We start from the raw sequence: 20,900 nt of genomic DNA on the forward strand, positions 1-20,900 counted from the left end.
TCCTCACTAAGCCCAACGCTATTCAACGTCTACATGGCCCCCCTCGCACAACTGGCCCGCCAGCACAACCTCAGCATCCTCTCCTACGCCGACGACACCCAGCTCGTCCTCTCCCTGACCAAAGATCCTCACACCGCCAAAGCCAACCTTCATGAGGGACTGAAATCCATCGCCGAATGGATGAGCAACAGCCGCCTAAAACTTAACTCCGACAAGACGGAAGTCCCCATCCTCGGGCGCACCCCCTCGGCCTGGAACGACTCGTGGTGGCCCACCGCCCTGGGCCCTCCACCCACCCCAGCCAACCACGCACGAAATCTCGGCTTCATCCTCGACTCCGCCCTCACCATGTCCAAACAGGTCAACGCAGTTTCATCCTCCTGTTTTAACACCCTCCGTATGCTCCGCAGGATCTTCAAGTGGATTCCAACAGGAACCAGAAAGACGGTAACCCAAGCCCTCGTCAGTAGCAGACTCGACTACGGCAACGCACTCTACACAGGCATCCCAACAAAAGACATCAAACGACTCCAACGCATCCAGAACGCATCCGCCCGCCTGATCCTCAACATACCCCGCCGATGTCACATCTCCCCTCACCTGAGGGACCTCCACTGGCTCCCCGTGGACAAGAGGATCACCTTTAAACTCCTCACCCACGCACACAAGGCTCTACACGACACCGGACCCACCTACCTGAACACCAGACTCAACTTCTACGTTCCCTCACGTCAACTACGCTCTGCCAACCTTGCCCTCTCCATCGTCCCCCGAATCCAGCGCAAGAACTCTGGCGGCAGATCCTTCTCCTACCTCGCCGCCAAGACCTGGAACGCACTCCCAACCTCACTACGCCAGACCCAGGACCTCCTCACCTTCAGGAGACTCCTTAAGACATGGCTCTTCGCACAATAGCAGCACACCCCCCCCCCCCCCCCACCCCACCCCCCCAAGCGCCTCGAAACCCTAACGGGTACATAGCACGCTTTATAAATTAATGATTGATTATAAATTATTGATTGATTGAATGGTTTTATGTGTCACTTGTTTTTAGCAAAGTCACATTTTCCCACTGGTTTTCTTTAGGTAAATGTTGGATCTTCTATGAAGTCTCAAAGCATAGGATTCTCCTTATGGGATGTGTTGGAAATGGCTCTTTCTGCAGGGTTATCCCCAAACTTTGTGCCTTTCTCCTCCTTTTTTTCTGACCCTCTTTTTGTTGGCTTTAGGACCCTAGGAACTTTACTTTACCACTGCTAATCAGTGCTAAGGTGCATGTGTTCTCACCCCTAAAACTTGGAGTAATTGGATCAAACCTTTTTGGCTTATTTATTTAATTTACTTATAAGTCCCTTCTAAAGTGTATACCATATATCCAGAGCCTGTCAATAAATGCTACTAGGGGGCCTGCTGCGCAGATTGTGCCACTTCCAGAAGTAGCCTTTCAAACATGTCTCAGGCCTGCCACTGAAGAGTATGAATGCATAGTTTACTGCCACACTGACTTTACAAGCCAAACCCCTTGCCAAGGCCTAGACTCCCTTTTTGCTACACCAAAGTCACCCCTAAGTTAGGCCCTATATAGCCCTATGGGCAGGGTGCTGTGTATGTAAAAGGTAGGCCATATGTATTTTTGGGTTACATGTCCTAGTAATGACAAAAGCTTATTTAGTTTCTCACTACTGTGAGTGCTGCTCCTCTCATAGGATTGCATTAGAATTTCCCTTCTATATGTCTAAGTGGTAGTTTCTGATCTATAAGGAGTAGTGTGGACATATTATGTATGTTTGGAATGGTAGTGGAAAATCTTGCTCACTGGTGTAGAAATGCCACTTTTACAAAGCGGGCATTTCTCTGTGCTCATAACTGGTGTTTTGCAGCCTGACTCCAACCCACATCTAGGGCAGGATGACCGCTCTACTTTGTGCATACTCTCCAGACAGCCATCCATCAGGAAGGGTTAGGTGTGACAGGATTACATCTGCATACTGATGGTCTTCTTGGGCTGGGGTAGAGGGAAGTGGAGCACACTTTACACCTGTGTAGGCTGTCCTGCACTCACACAAAGAGCTTGTTTACCTCCCCTCCCACCGCCGCCACCACCACCACCACCCACTGATGTCTGGAGCAAAGGTACAGGAGAAGGGGATTTCTTGGAACTGGTCAGATCTGGCTGGAACCTTCTCCGACCTTCTAGAAGCTGGGCTTTCTGAGTATAAGTAGAGGGGCTGTAGCCCTTGAGTTCTTAGAAGCACTTTTGGAATTGGGACTGAACCTCTGTTTGAAGGACTATTGGACTGCACAAAGGACTCATCTACACTGCTCTTTTTTTGTTGCCTACCTGCCTTGGGCCTGCTGGGTGGCTCAGAGGACTCATCTGGGTTGCTTTTCCACTTGTTGGCCTGCTTCCAGTGGCTTCCTGACTCTGTTTCACTAAGGCACTGCTGTGTTGCCAGTGGGAGCTGCCATTTTGTCACTGTTATTGATGTGCTCGCCTGTCTGCTTGCCTTGTGCCCCCACCAGTGTTCTCAGCACTTAAGGAGCGCTTTATTTCTCATCCCCAAGTGCAGGCTTGTTCTGGAGTCTGCAGCCAAGCATGTACAGAGCGCTCTCACTTTCACTGGAATCAGCGCACAGTGGGCGCTTATTACCAGCGTGTGGTGAGCGCTGCACTTTGTTGTCCCCGCAGTGCGTGAAAAGCACTTGTATCATTTTTTGCACTCTTCCCTTTTGTTGGAATCTCCCACACCAGCAGAATCAGTTCTGAGGAATCTGAGTCGGCCCAGAAGGACGGAGACACGTCGCTCTCTTCATCTAGAGGGAGCTGGGACAGCGCTGCCTGTGTGGACTGCCCGACTGATGGAGGAGAAGCTGATTAGCAAGAAGCATCTGTGCCGCAGGCCCTAGGTGTGAGGCCTGCCCTCGCCTCACTGGTGGAACTCCTGATGGCAGGGACCGAGAGAAGTCTCCCTGCGGGAGTCTGCCATTCTGGGCATTTACCCGTGTGAAGTTCTCGCGCCGGAGTGCTCCTTCTGACTATGCCATTTAGGATGTTTCCCTGTATGAAGTTCCATAGCCGGAGGCTTCATTCTGACTACCATCACTCCCCGAATAGGAGGAGGATCCGCAGTGTTGGTAGCGTAGCTGGCTTAACCGGGTTGGTGCGGGGGTTACAGAGGGGTCTTTCTGCTGTTGCAGGAACCGGGTGTTGACATTCCTTTGGGGGCATTAGTAATAGGGCCTGCAGAACGGGGAGAAAAACCTTGATGGAGGTCCTGTACCTGCCAAGCCCCTTTTGTTCACTGCCCTGATCATAAAAAGAGTGCAGGAGGCTCTGTACATTAGGAGGTGGTTTTTCACTTACTGTATACCTACCCTCTGAGAGAAGTGCGAAGCACTGCAGTTTTCGTGTAGGTGTTGTTGGTGATTCATGCTGTACTGCCTTTCACCATGATATTTCTGCCATCATTGTATATGGTGCATTTTCCCCCTCTTTCATGACCTGATTAGTTTGTCGTGCTTATCATGTTTGGGTGACAAGCATATTTTCAGAATCTTTCTGGTATGCAAAGAGGGGAGTGTTTTCTAACCTATGCAAATGATTTTTATGCAATACATTTTTTTTTTAAAATAACTTTTGGAGTTTCTTTTATGGCGTATTTATTGTGTCACTGGGTTGTGTGTATTTTGCAAACGCTTTACACAGGACCTCTGAGGATAAGACTGACTGCTCTGTGCCAAGCTACCGGGGGTGAGCACAGGTTATCTTTAGTGTGTAACTTACTCGCCTTGACTAGAGTGGTGGTTCCTTCCTGGCTGAGTTGCATGCCGTAGCCAACCAGAAACCCCATTTCTAACAGGATGCTTCTCTGATTCACATTCTTATGATACCCTATCTTAAATGGAAAGGACACTACATTTGTTTACAATACATTATTTTCATTTTACATTGTTTTCCTTCTCATATGAATCTTTAGTAACTATCAGTCTGTATATAATTAATATCTTTGCTCAGATAGAAGAATCCTTGAATTGCCTTCATTTAAAAAAAAAAAAAAAAAAAAGCATTGGCAAAGCCAATAGGTCACGCCTATGCAAGCTCAATTAGATTTGTCAATTTTTTTTTAAGCCATGTTGTACAGCAGCATTGCTGCTGCTAAGGATTGCTGAAAGTAAGAAAAAAAGAGTTATAATGTGGTCAATGCTAGTCGCATCATAGCGCTTGTTTCTATTTTACTTTCTGCCACACAGATCTACAAAGGTATCAGTAGACACAGATGAACAGTTTTACATAACAGTGTTCAATAGGAGGCACGGGATGACATGCGTGATGGAGCACAGAATTACGCTCATCGTTAATTGTTTGTGCCAAACAAGCTGCAAAGTGTGCCTGCATAGTCGTGTTTCTAACCTGCTGCACGGATTGTGCATATGCTTTATACCAACCTGGCCGGCAGCACAGAGTTCACTTGCACACAGTAGACACTTGGCCTACAACACAGGGCATGCACAAAAATTTAATTGCCGTGATTTGCAGGACAGAGTACACATTATCTACATTCTACGGGCCTCCAAGGCGCATCATCAACACCCCACATTTTAGCAGCTTGAGCCAGGGGTGGGGGGGTGGCAGCTTGAGCCAGGGGGCGGGGGTCTCACTGAGCAGTTATGTGCAACAAACTGCAACAAAAATTGCTACAACAAAAAAGTATGATGGATCTATGGGATGCTGGTTGCAGAAACAAATGGAACAAGAGAGCACAATGTAAGGGAGGGAGGGAAAGGGGTATGGAGGGAGGGATAGATGGAGAGTAGGATGGATGCAGGGAGGGTAGATGTAGAGAAGAATGAAACAGGCAGGGGTGCAGTGAAGGGTGGATAGATGAATAGACAGTGATTACATTAAAGATATGGATAGATGAAGGGTTGGCTATGGTGAAGGATGAACAGTCAGCTGGATGGATGGATAGATAGATAGAAGGAAGGAAGGCAGGATGGATGGGTGGATATAGAAAAAGAAAAGGATGGATGATAGTTGAATGGATGATTTAAAGGAAGGAGGGGAAATTACAAAGCAGTGGATGGGGAAAGATAGAAAGGTGGATAGAAAGGGTAGATGCAAAGAAAGAGGGGTGTAGATGAAAAAGACAATAAAAATTCGAGAGATAGAAGCAAGAAAAAAAGATGACAAACTTACTATCACTGCCTCACTCAGAAGTATTTTCTGTATTTCTGAAAGTGGGGTATTTTATTTTTCTGCGTACTCCTTTGTCGGTGTCTGCCCTACAACAATGAATGTGCTGGCATGTGTTCACATGGACTGAGTGCTTTCTATGCCCTTAAATTTAAAACAGACAAATGATAGGACGAAAGCAACAAAACACTGCTAATAAATTTATTTAGGCCTTTGCTATGGAATTAACTTGTAAGCTGTGATAGTCCTGGATCTAAATTTGTCTTACCTTAGTATGGGACCATAAGAATATCTTCCCAGAATGTTATTGCGTTTATTTGTCTGTGTAGCGCCAGGTCATTTGGATGATGTACCAGAAACATACTGAAATTAAAAACAGGGAGTGTGAGAAAATACAGGTAGTTGGAATTAGGGTATGATATCAATATCATGTCTAGTAACGCAAATGTGTGAGTAAGAAAAGAACGTGTTGATTGTGCCTTCCAGCAAGTGGACACTTCAGAAATAATTAAAATTTGTGTCTCCTTCCAATAATAATGAATATGGATTTATCACATTTGTTTTTGTGTTGCATTACCACAAATCAGAAACAACTTGTGGTTCTTATATTACAGAACAACAGAAAACATGCTCTTAAACACTTTGATGTAAGACCTCGTTTTGAAGTATGACCTCGTTTCTACCCACCTACCTAAGGAAATCCTTTCATAAACCATGACAAGGCACATGGTTCGTCCCAAAACATACTATACTTACATTATTGAAAAATTGGTTTTCATACAGGATTAATGCGCCCGCTGCAGAGATCTGACTGCAGGTCACAGGGTCTAAAACTTGCACCCTGGCTTAACCTTTCCTGTTGATTATGATGATAAAAGAAGCAGACTCCACGGATCAAGTATGCTGCATTCCCTTTTCCTGTAAATGCTCTTACTTTGAAGTCAACCCAAAGCAAAATTAACGCCAGGCTCCCTCTAAGACACAGGCTTGACTTTTGACCTTGGACTTTGAATGCACAGCGAATGTGATGAGATAACGAGATTTACAGGCCGGTTTATTGCAGAAAACGAGTTCCTAGAACAATATTGTAAACATGGTTTTAGCTTGGGCAGATACAGACTCTAGGTGGAGAACCTTAAGCAATTAAAGCCAGCAAATGGAAGCCCAGAAAACGTTAAGTTCCAAAGTCAATGGCAAGGTATGGGCAGAATGCATTACTCGTCAACTTTCTGAAACCCTCCCCACCCCCAAGATGTCTTTCAGAAAACAGACTGTGCTGTTTTACCCAACTTTTGGCCAACATCTTTTTTGCTTACTCATTTTCTGCTTACATGATGTGCCATTGTTAATTGTGAATATGACAGGACAAAGCAGTCAACTGCACTGAGCTGGGTTCCACATCCTTGAGTGCTGCTCATATGGATATTTTATTTACCAGTACCTCAAAGCTATTCCCTCAGGTGGGTGTATACTGTATAAATACGCATCTTATGTTATGTTCTAAATACCTTACGATATCTCAGTATACTATCAGCTGAATTTGCAGTATCTGGGCATTCTGATGGATACAACTACCTGTGGATTCCTCACCTCATGAATACTCCCATGGCGCCAGCATTCGACGGAAATCTTCTTACTAGTCTCTGCACGTCGACGAGGACGTCACTGTCTCGCACGCGACGCCGTCTGACGTCATACAGGCAATAAGAGGTCCTCGACGACGTGCAGACGTCAGTTCCCTTTTTTCCGTGCATTCGAAACGGTTATCTTCGAGGGAGCAACTGTTACTCTTGCGGTTACAGTGTATATCTTGCTGCGTACTCTTTCTCTGTGGAAATAATGTCGCAGAGAAAGTCTGGATTTAAGCCTTGTCGTGAGTGTGGAGGCAAGATGTCGGTGACGGATCCTCATTCCGATTGCCTTTGGTGTTTGAGCTCCGACCACGACGTCTCGACTTGTGATTCATGTCAGCACATGAATCCGAAGGCCCTTAAAGAACGCGAGGCGAAGCTGTTTATGGCCAAGTCAAAGGAGAAGCATCACAAGAAAAAGTCTTCTCCAAGACATCGGCGTCATCGAGACTCCCGGCGCCGTAGAGAATCTCGGCGTCATTCAAGGGAGGCTCGTTCCAGGTCTCCGGATCGGCGCCGAAGAACATGGGAGGTCAGCCCCACGGTGACGCCGCATCCTTCGACGCCGTTGCCCTCTCCGGCGTCTCCAACTTCGCCTGGACAGGCGTCGGTGATTGAGGTATTGGAGCCTCAAGTGTTTTCTCCGGCGCAGACGCCGAGGCCGTCGTCGGGGTCGCCTCCGAGTCAGGCACCCCAGTATCCGGCTTTTCCCACCCCTGGAGCCGATAGTTCCGCATTCTTGAATGCGATGTATGCCATCTTCCAACAGATGGCTCCAGGGGGTGCTCCGGCTGGGCCTTTGGCCTTTTCTTTGGGTGATCCTGCGCCTCTTCGGCCGGCACCCTTTATGCCCTTTCTCCCGTTTGGGAACGTGGGCTCGGCGCCAGTGTCGGCGCCGGTGGCCGCTCCGGTGGCTTCGGAGGGATTGGCCCCAGGGATTTCCATCCCGTCGACGTCGAGATTTCGGCCTGTGACTCCGGTGGGTCCATCCGTTTCAACTGCTCTTCAGTCGGCGCCGAAGTTACCTGTGGCGCCGGATGCGGCGTCGGTGGCTTCGGAAGATCGGCGCCGATCTCCGACTTCGGCGGAGGTATTGTCGACTCCGCGGATTGAGCAACGACTGCATTCAAGGAGGCGTGCTCTCCGGGTACTAGAAGAGCAGGAGTACCAACGAGCCCTAGAGGAAGGAGAGCTAGAGGACTCAGGTGATGGGCTGCGTGGACTGGAGTCGGCCAGTGGGCTGGACACTTCCCCTGAGTGGGACCTTTCGTCCCCGGGGGAATATACCGAGGAAGCTGCTTCCTTTCATACAGTGGTACGGAAGGCAGCTAGTTTTTTGGACCTGCCTTTGCCGGTGGTGGAGGCGAAACAAAACCTTTTGACAGAGGTGTTGCATCCGGCCTCAGCCGCGGCGGAGCCTCTATTACCTTTTAATGACGCTCTGCTGGATCCGGTTTTAGAGGTGTGGAAGAAGCCGGCATCTTCCCCAGCAGTTCACAGAGCCGTGGCCAGGAGGTATCGGACGGCTCCAACTGATCCTGGTTTCCTATCTAGGCACCCTACGCCGGAGAGCTTGGTTGTGCAGGCCTCCTGTTCGTCCAAGTCAGCGCCTGGTTCTTTTCCGACGGTGCCTGGGGACAGAGATTCAAAAAGGCTGGAGGCGCAGTCGAAGAAGATTTTTTCGTCCTGCAGTCTGGCATTAAAAGCCACCAATGCAACCTGTATCCTGGGGAGGTATATTCATGCTCTGATGGATGACATCTCCTCTTCGTTTACAGAGCTTCCCCAGGGTCTTTTGGATCTTGTCTCTGATGCCTAGGCTGCTGCGACCCAAATTATCCAGACGGGACTGGATACCACCGACTCGGTAGCCAGAGCAATGGGCACAACTGTGGTGGAAAGGAGACAGGCCTGGCTCCATAACTCGGGCTTTTCGGCAGATGTACAGTCCACATTGTTGGATCTCCCGTTTGATGGGGACAAACTGTTTGGGGCTAAGGCTGATTCGGCCTTGGAACGGTTTAAGGAGAGCAGGGCCACGGCTAAGTCGTTGGGACTCCAAGCTCCTTCTTCCACGGCCTCTTCCAGATTCTTCAGGAGGTTTCGTGGATTTGGGCGTGGCTCTTCCTCCTCTTCCTTTCGGGGAAGATATCAGCAACCTGCCTCTTCCCATCCCTATAGATCTTTTAGGGGTAGGGGTAGGGTCCGCACCAGGGGAGCTTCTCAGCAGCACTCTGCCTCTTCCTCATCCTCTGGCGGGGTGCAGCAGGGGAAGCAGCCTTAGGCTTCCACCATTTCCCACTCACTCCTCTCCTGTAGGGGGAAGATTACAGCATTTTCTCACCAAATGGGAGACTGTTACGTCGGACACTTGGGTTCTCAGTGTTGTGGGAAAAGGCTACACCCTTCCCTTTTGGGAGTTTCCGCCCCTCATCCCGCCCCGCCCTTCGTATTGTTCACAAGAACACCTCCTGTTGCTAGAACAGGAGGTAGAAGTCCTCCTTTTAAAGGGCGCGGTGGAGTTGGTCCCGGAGCAGGAAAGGGGTCAAGGAGTTTACTCAAGGTATTTCCTGATTCCCAAGAAGGATGGTCGTTTGAGACCAATTCTGGACCTGAGGATCTTGAATTGGTTCCTCAAGCAGGAAAAGTTCAAGATGCTGACCCTAGCACAGGTGCTTTTGGCGTTGAACATGGAAGACTGGATGGTGTCTGTCGACTTGCAGGATGCTTACTTTCATATCCCGATACTCAAGTCACACAGGAAGTATCTCCGGTTTGTGGTGGGATCGCAACACTACCAGTTTGCGGTCCTTCCGTTTGGTCTTACTTCAGCACCTCGAGTCTTCACGAAGGTGATGTCGGTGGTTGCGGCAGAGCTCAGAAGGAAGGGGATAGCAGTATTCCCTTACTTGGACGATTGGTTGATCAAAGCCAAGTCCCCGGAGCTTGTGTTGCGTCATCTGCAGTCAACAACCCAGTTGTTGTTCGACCTGGGCTTTTCGGTGAACGAGCCCAAATCTCACCTAGAGCCCTCTCAGCGCCTCCTGTTCATAGGGGCAGTACTGGATACAACATTGGGTCGGGCCTTTCCTCCGCCCCAGCGGATTCAAGATATTCAGGATTTGGTTCCAATGTTTCGAAATGGAGCGGTAGTTCCAGTCCTCAAGGTCCTTCGTCTGCTCGGTCTTTTTGCCTCCTGCATTCTGTTGGTCACGCATGCTCGCTGGCACATGAGGGCTCTTCAGTGGTGCCTCCGAAGGCAGTGGTCTCAACACAGAGGGGATCTAGAGGGTACTGTCAAGATCTCCAGAGATGCTGCTGTGGATTTGAAGTGGTGGATTGCAAGCAACAATCTTTCACAAGGAAAGCCGTTCCAGCAGTCGCCACCAGTGGCCACAGTCATAACGGATGCTTCCACTCTAGGGTGGGGAGCTCATCTGGGGGATCTGGAGATCAAAGGTCTTTGGTCTCCAGAGGAACAGATTTTTCACATCAATCTGTTAGAGTTACGGGCTGTACGTCTGTCTCTCAAGGCCTTCCTCCCTTCCCTTCGTGGTCAGTCGGTACAGGTCCTAACGGACAATACTACCACGATGTGGTACATAAACAAGCAGGGAGGAGTGGGGTCGTACCTTCTCTGCAGAGAAGCTCTTCGACTATGGTCCTGGGCAAAGGACCATCGGATTTGCTTGATAGCAAACCATCTGGCCGGAGTTTTGAACGTGCGTGCGGACAGTCTCAGTCGCCACTTCTCGGCAGAGCACGAGTGGCGTCTCCATCCAGATCAAGTCCGTTTAATCTTCCAGAAGTGGGGGTTTCCTCGGGTAGATCTGTTCGCCACTCGAGAGAACGCGCATTGTCCGTTGTTCTGCAGCCTTCAGTATCCGATGCAGGAAGCGTTGGGGGACGCGTTTCAAATGACCTGGTGCGGCCAGTTGCTTTACGCGTTTCCTCCCATACCCTTGATTCCTCGAGTATTGAGGAAGATTCGCCAAGACCGGGCTCTAGTAATCTTAATAGCTCCGGATTGGCCAAGGAGGGTGTGGTACTCCGACCTTCTCCAACTCTCAACGTGCCCGCCGCTCCGTCTCCCTTTCAGGGCAGACCTCCTCTCACAGTCGCAGGGGCAGGTTCTACACCCCAACCTCCAGAGTCTGCACCTACATGCCTGGAGATTGAACGGGGCAACCTGAGTTCCTTCTCTCTCCCGCCTGAGGTAGTGGATGTTATATTAGCGGCCAGGCGACACTCCACTAAATCTATCTACGCTAATAGGTGGTCTAAATTTGTTGCGTGGTGTGGAGAGAGGCAGATTGATCCTTTACATGCTCATCTATCGGACGTTTTGTCTTTTGCTCTATCTCTGGCGCAGAAAGGTTGTGCAGTGGCTACCATTAAAGGTTATTTATCGGCCTTGTCAGCCTTCATATGTCTTCCAGACCAACCATCTTTATTTAAATCCCCTATTGTTATCAGATTCTTGAAAGGTCTTCTAAATCAATATCCTCCAAAGCCATTCGTTATGCCGCAATGGGATTTGTCCTTAGTCCTGACTTTCCTTATGGGGTCCCCTTTTGAACCTATGCATTCTTGCCCCTTGAGGTATTTGGTTTTAAAAACAGTCTTCCTGATAGCTATAACATCAGCAAGGAGAGTGAGTGAGTTGCAGGCCTTATCAGTAAAACCCCCTTATACAACTTTTTATGGGGATAAGGTGGTGTTGAGGACCAAGGCTGCTTTCCTCCCGAAGGTTGTTTCACCCTTCCATTTGGCTCAGGCAATTACTTTGTCCACGTTCTATCCTCCGCCTCATCCTTCCAAAGAGGAAGAAAGACTGCACCGTCTGGACCCAAAGAGAGCGTTGAGCTTCTTTATCGATAGAACAAGGGATTTCAGGCTGGAGGATCAGCTGTTTATTGGATACGTGGGCAAGAGGAGAGGAAAGGCAGTCCACAAGAGAACACTATCCAGGTGGGTTGTTCTTTGCATTAAAATATGTTACTCTTTGGCAAAGAAGGATCCTCCTGAGGGCATTAGAGCTCATTCCACCAGAGCTAAGTCGGCCACTTCGGCCTTAGCCAGAGGTGTTCCTGTGGTCGACATCTGCAAGGCCGCAACTTGGTCGTCCCTTCACACTTTTGCAAAACATTACTGTTTAGATTCTGAGGTTAGAAGGGACGGCCATTTTGCACGGTCAGTGCTGCAGGATTTCTTGGTTTGACCATTTAGGCACCCACCGCCGGGCGTGGTACTGCTTTGGGACTCTATTCATGAGGTGAGGAATCCACAGGTAGTTGTATCCATCAGAAGAACGAGTTACTTACCTTCGGTAACAACTTTTCTGGTGGATACATTAGCTACCTGTGGATTCCTCACGGTCCCACCCGCCTCCCCGTTGCCTTTATGGTCTTGCCAAGTAATCCTTGAGTGCGCTCCTCTTGGTCTTTGAGGGTGCAATAGATGTATATATAATATATTATATATATATATATATATATATATATATATATATATATGTATATGTGTATATATCTTTATGTATATACTTGGTGTGTGTATATATTTTAAAAGAGAGTTTTATATATATATATATATATATGTACATAAAAAGATTTACAGTTATTCATACAATGTGGTGTATTTTTACAATATAATGGATGTTGCCTTGCTCTTTCATTGCATTGCCTGGTTGTTCTCATGCACGTAAAAAATGATTGGTACTGACGTCTGCACGTCGTCGAGGACCTCTTATTGCCTGTATGACGTCAGACGGCGTCGCGTGCGAGACAGTGACGTGCTCGTCGACGTGCAGAGACTAGTAAGAAAATTTCCGTCGAATGCTGGCGCCATGGGAGTATTCATGAGGTGAGGAATCCACAGGTAGCTAATGTATCCACCAGAAAAGTCGTTACCGAAGGTAAGTAACTCGTTCTTCTTACCTCTATATTCTTATTTAATCTGTGATCTCTACCTACTGTACCTGTGGTGCAGCGAGATCCACCAACTACACCTCATAAGTTCCATTACAGCTTAGTTATCAGGACTAATATGAAGTGTGCTAACATTAATCCCTTGTCATAAAATGCTCATGGCTGAGAATGCAGTTAAGTGATTCCGAAGTTTTTGTATAGCCTAACACGTTGTGATGTATTTTATTTGCAGGAGGTTTTAATGATGCTTGATAATTATGTAAGAGATTTCAAGGCGCTTATTGACTGGATACAGCTACAAGAAAAGCTAGAGAAGGCTGATGGGCAGAACAGGTAACCCTGAAACAATATATTCTTCTTTTCTTTGCATTTTTCATAAATGGGTAGAATTGACTAGTCTTTTAAAAAATATATTTCGTTGTGGCCCTAGAAATCCTTCAATGGGTGCTTGAGCTTTTTTCTTGAACATTGTGCATTCAACTCATGAACGTGTTCATCTTCTCTATATGTAGCCTTTGTACGTTGCTTTGCTCGAATTTGGGCTGGCGTTTAGGGCAGCTGTGTGGGATGCTGCTTAACAAAGCAGGTGTTTCTCACCGTTTAGTTTACTTTCATCCACTTTAGATATATTATTTTTGACATCACGTCTGGGAGTCAGGAGAAGAATGACCTGGAGAATACCCATATATTCGCAGATGTCATTGGATTGTGTCCAAGTTGCCAATATAAACCTATCAAGTGGCTATTTGTATCTTAAATTTCTGTGAAGTGTACTTTCTCTTGTTTTGGCTGAGAGATAACTTTGCTTTTGGTAGATCATTGTGTTACTGTAATGCCCCAGGAAGAGAAAGACGCTATGTTTGATTTAAAGAAAACATTTATCTTCATTTCTTATTCGGGATTTCACCATCTTTAATTCCTCCTCTATGAGGCCATGTATGTAATTGTTCGCAATGCGACTAGCTAGCATTCATGGCAGCTTCATGAGCTGCACCGAGAGACAGTTTTATTAATCTGTGTTCTTTTTCCTGGGCGAAGCATTGCGATTTATACGATATGTTCAGAAGTGACAAAACATAACTTAACCTACTTTGGTACAAAGAGTGCTCGATAGGTCACTTTGGCACAATAACCACGGTACACTTTGCTTCTATTATGTACATTGATGCTTCACATTTGACTGAGGCTTTCTGAGGGGCACGCCAGCCACTCCAGTCCCCATTATCAAAAACAAGCATTTGCAATGCAATGGGTCTAGCGTTTGCTCGAGTTAGCGCTATTAGCGTTGTAAATTCCTAACTGGAATTGTCTTGCCACGTAAATTGAAAAGTAAAAGTAAAACAGTTGACATAAGCGAGCCGATTCAAAGCTCCACGGTGGGCATGAGTGCGGAGAGACACAAAAGGAAAAAGAAGTTCACTCGCAGTCATACATATCGACAAACGTGCAATTATCCATGTAACAGGGTCGTCCCCAAGGCGGTCACAAAACTGCTCCAAGGAGGGACAAACATAAAGCAATTACCAATGTCATCGAAGGACTTTTGAAAGGCAAGCCCACGAACGAGTGAAAGTGATGGGCGTGGTTAAAAGCCCAAATAGATACCAACACGTTGGAAAAGCATAGCTTGCGCGCTGGTATGCTCGAGCCAACTGGTGCAGCAGGTATGCTACCACTTTCACTTTCAAACGCTGTTTGTGCTTGTCGAGGAATGTCTCTGCCCTCTGTGATGATCAGCATGTGCAGTACTGCCATGTAAGCCCAAAAATGGAGCACTGGGGCAGAAGGATTTATGCGTTTTGGAATAAGATTAGCTTTGGGTTGCAGTGTGTCAGAATTTGGTATAGGATTTGTGTTAACTATCCTCCTGACTTACTTTTTTTTGCAGAGCACAGCCTAGTGTAAATCGTCTAAAGCATGCATGTATCTAACATCTCATTAATGCACTAACCCATTAGTCATCCAGCAACTCTTCCATTCATTCCTAACTGCCCTCATTAACCCACCAATGTGCTCATTGATTCAACAATGTATTCACTCAGCCATCAATTCTTTTAGAACTGTATGCATCAGTGAACAAGCATGTTTATATGAATAGTTAATCACCAACTCAAATTAAACATTCACTTTTACTTGCCCATCCATCCATCCACTCACTCACTACTTGCCCATCCATCCATCCATCCGTCCATCTATCCACTCACTCACGGACACATCCACACAAATTCACCCATCAATAAATAAAAAAGTTTAAACTGCATTTCAGATGCGGTATTCAGACAGTATGCCAGAGGTGGGTAGTAGAACTGTACACAGTACCCTAGAACTGGCTTACAGGAGTGGACAAAAAAGCAACAGAGGTGCATTCATTACTCCAGTATTGGAACTTTCATAGATTCACATGCTTGAATCATTCCCCGTCGTCGAGATGGGAGTCCCGGTATAAATTTTAATAAGTAATGTTAAAACATATTGAAGAGAAAAAAAGGCCCTAGGCCTCTTCAATTTGATAGTCTATCAGAGTCATTTTGTGAAAAGGAGCAAACTTGATCCTCCACCAATCAGGCGACAGCACCCTTCAGAACCTCCTGAGAGAAGCTCTAGCACCTCAGATTTTCTACCGCACGTCGTGCTAGGGAGTCTCCTCAGAGCTCTGCTCTGTTTTCACACCTTTATTCAGCTCTTTTTCTCTCAGAGAAACTCAATAATTTTGATTTGTCAGCTATTTTTCAACTATGTCTGACAAGGAAAAGAAAAGTCTCTTTAGAGACTGCAAGACTTGTGGGAAGAAAAGACTTCACTCTGAAGATCCTCATCAAGACTGCATTTACTGCCTTTATCCAGATCATTCAGCCAAAGACTGTAAGATTTGCCGTACTTTTTCTTCTAAAACCTTAAAGGATAGAGAAGGCAGATGACTAATATGGCTGCAGAAACTGAAGCATAGGAAGGATCCAGTTTCTGATTCTGAGAGTGAGGAATCATCAACATCCAAGAGATCAACTAAAAGAGCAAGATCACGCTCTAGATCTCCCTCACAAACCTCAAGAAAAGCCCTCAAAAAGACTGCTTCAGGGTCTTATAAGGGTCGCAGCCCATCTTCTTCCCCAACTAGACTCTTAAGTAAAGAGGAGAAAAAACGTTCTTCCAGTTCTGAGAGGCACAGGAAATCTTCATCTGTTCCTCCATCTGTGCCTTTCAAAAAACCATCTTCTGTGACTGGAAAAAAGGCCTTGTCGACGGATTCCCCGTCGACGGCACCGTCAGTGGGCGCATTGCCGACGACTCCAACTACTTTAGGTGTTCCGTCGTCCACGGCTCCGTCGGCGACATCGTCGATGAGTACACCACCGTCGACGAGAACTACAACGACGACAGCAGCGTCGACGACCGTCTACACCTCGTCGACGGCGCTGACGTCGGTATCAGCTTTACCGTCGACGAGGACTTCGTCGACGGTAGACTCGTCGGCGAAGCTTGCGGCTATTAAAATAACAGTGCGTCCAGCATCGACGGCACCGTCGACGACAGTCAGTTTACACGTCGACGACGAGATCGTCGACGACACCGTCGACGAGGGAAAAATATCAAAAAAGAACAGACACATTAACACCAACCCACACTTCACCTAGTAAGGTATCCTCCCTGGTACCAGTACATCTTTTGGAGGGAGATGATGATTCAGACGAAGAGGGACCTTTTGGTACGGCCCACAGCCCATCTGAACTGAATGTAAAATATCAGGAAGAGGAAGAATATGAGGAAGCTTATGATCCCCAGGCTTCCTTGGAGCATCAGCAGTATCAACAGGGAACGTATATCCCTTCCGACCTGCTTACTGGCCTTAGAGCCATGTTGGTGGATTATAACAGAAGGTTTCCTCCACAAGGAGAACAGCCTCATCCATCGCCCATTTCTGGTCCGTCTACTCCACATCAAAGACCGACGACTTTGCATCTCACAGATGTGGCTACCCCAGACATGACAATTCCCCAGGACACTGACATTTCTGATGGAGATCAAGAAGAAGGAGAGCTCATAGATGCTCACTCAGAGTGGGACGAGTATATTATTCCTGCTCCACCTTCTCCTTCTCATTCGAAGGTGGAATCCCCACCTGAAGACATTGGAGGTTTTCACAATCTCTTAGAGAGGGCAGCCAAGCACTTTGCATTACCGCTACCGACGAAGCAAACAGATTGTTTCCTCTATGATTTTAAAGAGCCCTTCCAGAAGTCTGTGCGTTCCATCCCGATGGTGAACTATTTGTGGGAAGAAGGCCTTAAGGTCATGACTAATCCAGCAACAGTCACAGCAGTTTTACCACGTCTGGATAAGAAATACAAAGCTCCCGATGATGCCCCAACATGCTTAACAGGCCATCCTCCTCCAGATTCCGTAGTAGCTCAAGCGGCTCAAAGAAAATCAAAAAATCCTTCTGCTCCAATTTCTGCGCCCCCAGATAAGGAGGGTAGAAGGCTAGACAACATAGGAAAGAGATTTTCTTCTATGGCCAGCTTAGTGCTTAGAGCTGCCAACTCCTTGGCTATTTTGTCTCGATACGACAGACAGCTTTGGGCAGATATTGCACCTTTCATTAGTCAACTGCCGGAAGACGTAAAATCAGAGGCAAAAAAGACTGTGCAAGAGGGTCAACGCGCGTCTGCAGAGCTTATAGACTGCGCAATGGACATAGCGACCACTGCTTTCAGACAGCTTGCAGGTGCGGCTGTATTAAGAAGACAGGGCTGGCTCAAAGCCACCTCATTTCGTCCAGAAGTCCAGAATAAGATCCTAGACTTACCCTTTGATGGCCAAGCGTTATTTGGGAAACATGTGGACGAAGCCCTACAATCAATTAAGACGGACACGGACACTGCAAGGTCACTAGGGACCCTGCAATATCGGAAAACGTCCTTTCGCCCTAGGGGGCGTGGCCAGCCCTCTTACAGAGGAGGGTATCAGCAACAGAGATACTCTTCCTACCCCTCATCTTCGCAACAATTTCGGCCATACTATTCCCAGAGACAACCGGCTCAATCAGCCTATAATAGACCGGCAGGCCGTGGACGCTCAACCCGCCCTGCTAAGGATGCAGCGCGTAGAACCTGATGTCTTCGAGGCGCCGGCTACGCCCAATCTTCCTCCTGTCACCCTGGGCGGAAGAATTTCCTCATTTTTCAGTCAATGGCAAACCATTACGTCAGACAAGTGGGTCCTACAATTAGTGGAACAGGGCCATACTTTAGAATTTGTCCAGAAACCTCCCCCCAACCCTCCCCGCAGGACTCCTTCAAGATACCCTCAACAACTCAAGGAAGAGGTCTACAAGCTCCTTCTCAAGGGAGCTATAGAGAAGGTGCTGCGGGATCAAAGAGGAACAGGATTTTATTCCAGGTTCTTCATAATTCGAAAAAAGTGGAAGGATTGGAGACCGATCCTCGATTTAAGGCAAATAAATGTATACCTCAAGAAGCAATCGTTTCGAATGATCAGCCTGCAAGACGTCCTTCTGCGTCTCAATCAAAGAGATTTTATGTCATCGCTAGACCTCAAGGACGCATACTTCCACATACCAATCCACCCTGCCCACAGAAAGTATCTGAGATTTACCGTAGCCGGGAGCCATTATCAATATCGCGTCCTTCCTTTCGGGCTCAAATCAGCCCCAAGAATATTTACCAAATGCCTGGCACCAGTGGCAGCCTTTCTCAGGAGAAGAAAGCACCAGGTCTTTCCATACTTAGACGACTGGTTAATAAAGGCAAAGACTTACACAGGAGCACACAAGTCAACAAGAAAGTGTGTTTCCTTGCTGACCAATCTCGGATTCACGATCAACTGGGAGAAGTCCAACCCTCTACCAGGCCGCAGTATTACTTTTCTGGGAGCAAAACTGAACACGGAATCCGGCATCGCATGTCCCACGTTAGAGAGACAACAAAGGTTACTAACCCTAGGGAGTGTCATACAAAGAAGACGAAAGGTTACAGTCCGTCTCTTCAAATCACTATTGGGCATGATGTCTTCATGCATACCTCTGATCCCTCTGTGTCGGCTAAAGATGCGCCCCTTGCAGGAGCAGCTCAACCGTCAATGGCTTCAAGTATCAGGAACTTTCGAAGACCAGATACAAATTACTCCGACAATGATCAGAACTCTCAAGTGGTGGTCTCAAGACCATCATCTCTCAATCGGTCTTTCGTTTCTGCAACAGCCAGCCCCCTGGACCATAACAACAGATGCCTCACTGGAGGGCTGGGGCGCAGTATTACAGGACCTGAAAATAAGTGGCAGATGGTCAACTCATCTGGCATCAAGACATATCAATTGGCTAGAACTCAGGGCAGTACACCTTGCTCTACAAGCGTTTCTCCCAAGAATCCATGGATCGCGAGTGGTGATAAGAACGGACAACACCACTACGATGCACAATCTCAACAAACAAGGAGGTACAAGATCTCTCACCCTCTCCAGGGAAGCCCAAGCGATCTGGAACTGGGCCTCGCAGCAAGGCGTCACACTATCGGCGGTGCACTTGCCGGGAATAAACAACAAAGCAGCGGATGCACTCAGCAGACAGAAATCGGAATGCCACGAGTGGGAATTAGACCAGACGGTGCTCACCCAGATTTTTTCCCAGTGGGGAACACCAACAGTGGATCTGTTTGCGAAGAAGGACAACGCCAAATGCCAGTTCTTCGCAAGTTGGCATCACCAAAAGGGATCCTGGGGGAATGCGTTTTCGATAGTCTGGTCAGACATCTTTGCTTTCGCCTTTCCTCCCATTCCGTTGATCCCAAGGGTCCTCACGAAGATGAAAACAGAACCGTGCACTCTCATACTGATAGCCCCGTATTGGCCGCGCCAACATTGGTTCACGGAGCTCCTCATTCTCTCAGTCAAACCCCATATTCCGCTGGAGCCGTTACCTCATTTACTAACAATGAACAACGGCCAAGTCCGACACCCCGATCCACACTCGCTACGGTTAGCGGCATGGCTCCTCACCACAGAGAATTTGCGCATTTAAATATTCCGCAGGACTGCAGAGATATTTTGTCACACGCCAGAGCGGATAGCACTAACCAGGCGTATCAGTTTAAATGGAAAAGATTCTGTGCCTGGTGTCATCAACGTCAAATTGACCCTTTTCTTTCACTACCAGAAGAGATTTTGCCGTATCTCTTAGAGTTAGCTCGATCTGGCCTAGCACACTCGTCCATTAAAGTTCATATAGCAGCCATAGCTGCATACAGACGTTCAGAGGACACACCTTCGCTCTTCTCTTCTCGGCTGATTAAGAGATTTCTAAAGGGGCTGTTCAGGGTTTACCCTCCTTTCAGACCTCCACCTCCTTCGTGGAACCTGAACATTGTTTTGGCACAACTGATGAAGCATCCTTTTGAACCGATCCACCGTACTTCCCTCAAACATTTATCGTGGAAGGTTGCCTTATTGATAGCCCTTACATCGGCTAGGCGGGTCAGTGAGGTACAAGCGCTCTCCATCCAAGAGCCATTCCTACAGTTTAAACAAGATAGACTACTAATGCGCACTAACCCGCATTTTATTCCAAAGGTTCCGTCAGACTTTCACATTAACGAACCTTTGGTCTTCAAGTCTTTTTTCCCTCATCCGTCTACTTCAGCGGAGAGAGCATTACACTCTCTAGACGTGAAAAGATGCGTTCAATTTTATTTGGACAGGACAAAAGCTTTTCGACGTTCTAATCAACTATTTGTAGCGTACAGTGCCCCTAGGAAGGGGTACCCGCTATCCAAGCAGAGTATTTCAAGATGGATCGCCTCTGCTATTCGCTTCTGCCATCAGGCAGCGGGCAAACCTTTGCAGTCGTCTGTGCATGCTCACTCGACGAGAAAAGTCTCATCGTCAGCGGCACTGTTTGCCGGAGTGCCACTACAAGACATTTGTAGGGCAGCAACATGGAAGAACTGTCATACCTTTACTAAGCACTATTGCTTGGAGTCCCTCTCGCACGGAGAGGTAGCAGTGGGCCAAGCTGTTCTCAGGAATCTCTTCAGGTGAAGGTGAGCCATTTCTCCTACATCCCTCCATCCTAGAAAACGTATGCACATCAAAAAAAAAAAAAAAAAAAAAAAAGAAATGTATCTAAAGATAATT

At 47.4% G+C, this 20,900-nt stretch overlaps 1 protein-coding gene across 2 annotated transcripts in view; it reads left to right on the forward strand.

Moving 5' to 3' along the window:
• SCAPER (S-phase cyclin A associated protein in the ER) overlaps positions 1–20,900 on the forward strand; it is a 2,262,878-nt gene that overhangs the window by 283,163 nt on the left and 1,958,815 nt on the right. For both annotated transcript variants that reach the window (XM_069222023.1, XM_069222024.1), the window contains exon 7: positions 12,988–13,088. In XM_069222023.1, coding sequence (XP_069078124.1) covers positions 12,988–13,088 — 101 coding nt within the window. The remainder of the gene's footprint in view (positions 1–12,987; positions 13,089–20,900) is intronic.

Source organism: Pleurodeles waltl, chromosome 3_1, assembly GCF_031143425.1.
Source record: "Pleurodeles waltl isolate 20211129_DDA chromosome 3_1, aPleWal1.hap1.20221129, whole genome shotgun sequence".
NCBI lineage: Eukaryota > Metazoa > Chordata > Amphibia > Caudata > Salamandridae > Pleurodeles > Pleurodeles waltl.